This window comes from Lycium barbarum, chromosome 10, assembly GCF_019175385.1.
Source record: "Lycium barbarum isolate Lr01 chromosome 10, ASM1917538v2, whole genome shotgun sequence".
Classification (NCBI taxonomy): Eukaryota; Viridiplantae; Streptophyta; class Magnoliopsida; order Solanales; family Solanaceae; genus Lycium; species Lycium barbarum.
The window spans coordinates 2,417,518-2,423,517 of record NC_083346.1 but is presented as its reverse complement, the minus strand read 5'-3'; the positions used below and the strand labels follow the sequence as shown (position 1 = coordinate 2,423,517).

Below are 6,000 nucleotides of genomic sequence, written 5' to 3'. Positions count from 1 at the left end.
AACTAGAATACAACATAAAATTCAACCCATATTACTTATACAACAATATACATATATGGCCACTTACATATATACACACCCACTTTGCAAACTTTCATATTTCCATAAATTCTACTCATTTCTACATACTACAACACAAACAAACCTTCATAACATAAGAAAAAGGAATTGATTCTTACTTTGCTTTTATGAAAGTAGCAAATTCTTCAACATTTTCTTGTTCCCATGCTCCTCTAACTCCAAACAAAATTATATTCGTGATTATGCGTTGCCCGGACTTCGATTAGTACTTCGTAGCTTGAAATTTCACTCACAATCCTCACTTTTATGTGAGATTTAGGCCCCTTTTTGTTGCTGAATTTTCTGGAAAATTTGAGAAGTTTTTAGATGATAAAAATGGGGGTTTGCCCCTTTTTATAAGGGCTGAAACGGCGTCACTGTAGCTACAGTGCTGTAGCAGTGCTGTTTCTGCGCGACAGTTCAGTTTGTAACGTCTATAATTCTCTACTCCGACGTCCTATCGATGAGTGGTTTGTTGCATCATAAACTAGACTTGACGAAATTCATTTTAGGCTTTTGAAACGCCTTAAAACTCCAAATATGCATAGAGATATACCCCTCCAAAGTTGACTAAATATCTGTCCAGCATTTCTCAAATTTTCGTCGAACTTATTTTCTTCAATTTGCTCGATCTCGAAATATTCTGAAACCCTCCATACATGATATTTATCACTTATTATACATGATAATGACCATATTCTTGTGTTTTAAAATACTCTTTCCCGATTACGACTTATAAGATCATAATCATCCATTATTTAAACAATATACTTAATAATGCCTCATTCCTCATACTCCAAAGTTGTTTTACCTAGTCGTAACTCGGCATTCTTACATTCAAATTTAACAGTGTTTCTCCGAAGTACGGGGTGTAACAATTTATGTGCATATATTAACTTTGGAACACCCTCGGCAAAAAATTACAGTGTATATTTAGTTTTTTTTTTTCCGAACACCTTGAATGAATATCCTGGATCCGCCACTGGGTAGAGACGTAGAGTGTACGCAAACTTTATCCTCCGAAGGTAGAGAGGCAATTCCCGATAGACCCTCGACACAAGAACAAGAAATGCAAATATAAAAAGTCATGGCTACGTAAAAAATACTATAAATCACAATAATTCATAATTCAAAAATATTTAAAAAATATATGAAATGTTACGGTAAAAAAAGTCCCATTTGAATCTCAAATCCGAATAGTGTCACATAAATTAGGACAGATGGAATAACAAGCAATTAGAAAAGTAGTAAAATATATAATATTAAAAACAGACAAAATAAAAAACAAAATAATTTCTCTTTTCCCTTTAATCTGTTTCTAGTCGCCACTTCTCAAGTCAAACCGTTTAACTGAAAAATAAATCAACGGCCACAAACACCTTTCACCCCTCATCACAACCGTCCATTTCCCAATTCAAATTTTAAATTCCCTTAAACCCAAGGGTACACCCGTCATTTCACAATCTCTAGCGCCAAAACTGAAAAACTCAACCGTTTAAAGCTACACAAACTGTTAAAAAAAATTGACTCTCAATTCTTTTTTTAGCTAAAAAAAAAATGGGTGTAGAGATTCTTGAAGCTTACAAGAAGAAGAAAAGAAGATCAAATTTCTATAGTTTTCAAAATTTTCTTGATCCAGGATATCCAATTACATCAATGGGTACATTTCGTGATAATATTCGGTTATTTCTTCAAGAATGTGCTGAACTTGAAGAGTATACAGTTGAGGGAATGTCAATTTGGTCTACATTTTTAGTACATAAGAAGAGAGGTATTGTTATTCCACTTTATACCATTGAAGAGAATGTCAAGAGCTCGGTTCGGACTTTTTGTGATCATTGTAGATGTGCTGGTAAGTGTTATTTTTGGACCCCTTTTTTTTGTTTTACTGATTCTTGAATTTGGATTTTTTTTTTTTTGGTTGAGTTTTGGGGTTTATGGGTCAACATTTCTGGTTCATAAGAACATAGGTATTGTAATTCATATTTACATCATTGAAGAAATTGTGCTGGTAAGTGTTAAATTTGGACAACCTTTTGGTTTTGTTGTTTTTTTTGAGTTCTTGAATTTGGGGTTTAAGGGGTTTTAGGAATTTGAGAAATCTTAGTTGCATTGTGATTATTCTTTACACAATTGAAGAAAATGTGAAGAGTTCTGATAGAAATGTCTGTGATCATTGTAGATGTGCTGGTAAGTGTTAAATTTGGACACCCTTTTGGTTGTTTTATAGCTTTTTGAATTATTTTGGGATTTTGTTGAGTTTTTTCCGTTCTTGGATTTTGGGGTTTATGGGTTTAAGAAATGCCAATCTGGTCTACATTTTTAGTGCATAAGAACTTTTGGGTTTGGGAAATTGTTGAGTTTTTTTGAGTTCTTGGGAATTTCGTCGTTCTTTAGATATTTTGAACTTGAATTCTGGGGTCATTTTGTTGATTTTTGAATTTGGGTTTTGGGTTTTTTTTTTTTTTTTTTTTCTGTTGAGTTTTGGGATTAATGGGTTTTGGGTATATATATATATATATATATATTTTTTTTTTTGGTTCTTTTTTTTTTTTTTTTTTTTTTTTTTTGAATTTTGGAGTGTATGGGGTTTAAGGAATTTGAGAAATTTATGTTTTCAGGTTGGAGTCATCATTTTGTGTCAAAGAAGAAGTATCATTTGATTATACCTGCTGATTCTGAATGGAACAAGCATCTTGATGATGGTGTTTTTGATGATCAAACTCATATTTTGCATGGTTTGATTCATTCTAATGGATTTGGGCATTTGATTTGCGTTAATGGAATTGAGGGTGGATCGCAATTTCTCTCTGGCCGTGAAGTCATGGACCTGTGGGATCGCATTTGCACTAACTTCCGAGCTCGGTAATGACCAATTCTCTTTAATTTCAAGAAATCAGTTTCTGTTTGTATGAGTTAAGTTCTCGCAATATTTTCATCTGTTTTCTTTTAAATAGGAAAATCACTGTTGAAGATGTATCCAAGAAGCATTTGATGGATTTGCGTTTGTTATATGGGGTTGCTTATGGGCATACGTGGTTTGGCCGGTGGAGTTACAAATTTAGCCATGGAAGCTTTGGGATAATGGAACATAACTATGAAAAAGCTATAGAAATGCTCAGCTCAGTTGAACTCGATCAAGTGATTGATGATTTCAGATACACCAGCAAATCCAATGTTATGAAGCAAATGATTGTTTCCTATAGAGGTTTAAGCAACACTCCTTTGATCACGATCCGCGACCTCTTCAGGTTCATGCTAGCTGTCAAGTCATGCAATTCAGTTAAGGAGAAGCAGCCAAATGTTGCTCCTGTTGTACGAGCCCGTTCTTTGAGAAATGCTGCACTAAACAGGTCTGAAAAATCAGTGAGGTACAGAAAATTTTCGAATGTTGCAGCGTCTCTCGACAGTAGATGGCCAGTGAGAAGACTTGAGTTTACTGCTGATGTGATTGTTGATGCGTTGAGAGAAAAGAGAGAAGCAACAAACAGATTTGGGAGTTGTGGGATGAGCAGGCAAGAAGCTCGGGATGCTGCTCGTCTCCACATTGGTGATACAGGGTTGATTGATTATGTACTGAAATCAATGAATAATGTGATTGTTGGAGGCTATGTAGTTCGTCGTGCAGTGAACCGAGCCACGAGGGTTTTGGAGTACACGATTCAGGAACTTCGAAATTGTGATCAGCCTGAACAAGAAAAGGTACCCATGAATTCCTCCTCCTTGATGAAGGTGACATACATTGATTCACAAATATTTTGAACCGTATGCATCAAAAGGTGCATGTACAGTACCTAAGGGATACACTTTTACCCTAAATCTACTGATTTAATCAAGAAAGATTACAATACAGTCAACTAAATGAGCAATATGAATCTGAACATTCGACCAGCAAAAAAAACTTTTGTAACCCCTTTGGATGCTCTTGTACACCTGATATGAGACTTTTTATGTAACTCAACAAGATCTGAATTTTGTTTATCTAAATAAAATTAGCTGTTTCCTTGCTATGAGTTGTCTCAACATCGACGTTCCTTTTGTTTGCAGGAATATGGCAACATGTCAAGGTGCCAGGACTATTATGTTAATCCTGGAACAGATGTGCACACTGATGTTTTCTGCTTGTATAATAATCTGCTTTTGAGCTTCGGGCAATCTGATGTGATGAACTTTGCTGTGAGGACAGTTTTGGATAGTAAGCAATTTGTGAAGGAATGGCTGTTTAGGGATGATCCGGATGACAGCTTGTTGAGGTTCATTTGTTGCATTTTGCCAAGTTGTATTGGCCTGGAAGATTTACTTACAAAGGGACATCCCCCTGGCGAAGTAGTTGAAGTTCCGCTACATTCAACGATTGGTGATCTTAAGAAAGCGGTGGAATCTGCAATGAGGGATACTTACTGCATTATGGACAATTTGATGGTGACGGACATCGTAGGGATGGAACATTTGGAGGATAATGAAGTGCTATTTGGGATAGTTGAGTCAGGGTCAGAACTTTGGGTGAGGGGTTTTGGGTTGGATTTGGACAGTGAGTTGAAGAATGAAGGAGGGTCTGATACCTGGAAGGTGAACTGTAGGTGTGGGGCCCGGGATGATGACGGTGAAAGGATGATTTCCTGTGATATATGTGAGATATGGCAGCATACTCGCTGCTGTGGCATCGAGGATTCTGAGGCTGTCCCACCATTGTTTGTGTGTGAGGCCTGCTGTAATTCACTTGCACCACCAAGAGCAGAAAACAGCTTTGTGTTTGGTCATTATGGGGCTACTGCACTAGTGCCTTGTGATTCTCAACTTGGCATGGACATGATATACTGAATTTAGGACAAGATTTGTATAGATAGAAAGGATAATCATCATATAGTCATATAATTGTGCAGTTTATCTGTAATTCTTTTCTCTTGTTATACGCGAGTAACACGATTCTTTCAAGGACAAATCGAATAATCAATGATGATCCATATATAGTGTGTATCTCCTGCTTCTTTACACATGTCTTTCAGAACTTTAAGTCCATTTACCTGTTTGATTAGAAAGAATGTAGAAGAGGCTATAATTTTCTGCTTGATGTACTTGTATATATAGCCCTGGATGACTACAACATTTAATTTCTAGCATTGAAAATCTAGTTATGAATGTCGGGTGGCCTATATCTGTGGACCTTCCAGAAAACTTTAGGTGATTCTGAGTGAGATGCTCATACAAAAAATCTTGTTTTTTTTTTTTTTTTGGTTCGAATTATTCTTTTTACGTTGAATGACATTCCCTAGTGCACTACTCTTCTTCATACTAGTGCAGCTATAGGCATGCAGCAGCTGCTTAAATACTTGTTCAGCAGCACGACTGTAATAAGGGAATTGTCTTTGCAAATAAGACTAAAGATTGATTAATTAGAAATACAACTTCTGTCAGTCTTACATTGACATGATTGGGTTGGGGGGAGGGGGGGGGGGGGGGTGGTGGTGGTGGTGGTGGTTCCTCCAAGGTTCTTGTGGTTCTCAACTATACAGTGAAAGTTCCCTCTCTACAATCTCTTCTTTTTCATTTCTAATCCTATTGCTTTACAAAATCTCATGGGCAGAAGAATTTGCACCATGATCCAACTCATGATCTCCTAAAGCGGGAAGTGAGATCGATGAATACATCCTCTTTGCAAAGTATTGTGAGACCACCCATTGGATGATCAAAACCGAACTCTTCTTCAGCTTGAGTGAGCAACTTTTGAAATATAGGATGGATTAAGTATGATATTGGCACCACAAATCACTTCTTGTGGCTCTCTCCTACATATACTGCACAATGCCCTTTTGGAACACCTCCAGATGTTAAAGGCCTCCTTACGATTCGACTAGCCTAAATAAATGGAGTCACTTTGATACCCATTGTCTCAAGGGATATTTGTTAACTCTAAATGGTGAAGGAAAATAAAGAACAAGA

General features: G+C 36.5%; 1 protein-coding gene across 1 annotated transcript; it reads left to right on the top strand.

Moving 5' to 3' along the window:
* The first annotated feature begins 1,616 nt into the window (after nt 1–1,616).
* Nucleotides 1,617–5,745, top strand: LOC132613673 (PHD finger protein MALE MEIOCYTE DEATH 1). Its single transcript, XM_060327809.1, has 4 exons — nt 1,617–1,912; nt 2,682–2,925; nt 3,018–3,762; nt 4,108–5,745. Exons 1-4 carry the CDS (start codon nt 1,618–1,620, stop codon nt 4,879–4,881), a joined length of 2,058 nt encoding a protein of 685 aa, XP_060183792.1. The 5' UTR covers nt 1,617; the 3' UTR covers nt 4,882–5,745.
* Nucleotides 5,746–6,000: the final 255 nt, after the last annotated feature.

What these genes read in the sequence shown, in the direction of transcription:
- LOC132613673 (XM_060327809.1), top strand. Translation starts at nt 1,618, where the DNA reads ATGGGTGTAGAGATTCTTGAAGCTTACAAGAAGAAGAAAAGAAGATCA. An exon ending in TGATCATTGTAGATGTGCTG is followed by an intron (nt 1,913 to 2,681) that starts GTAAGTGTTATT and finishes TTATGTTTTCAG; the next exon opens with GTTGGAGTCATCATTTTGTG. An exon ending in TGCACTAACTTCCGAGCTCG is followed by an intron (nt 2,926 to 3,017) that starts GTAATGACCAAT and finishes TCTTTTAAATAG; the next exon opens with GAAAATCACTGTTGAAGATG.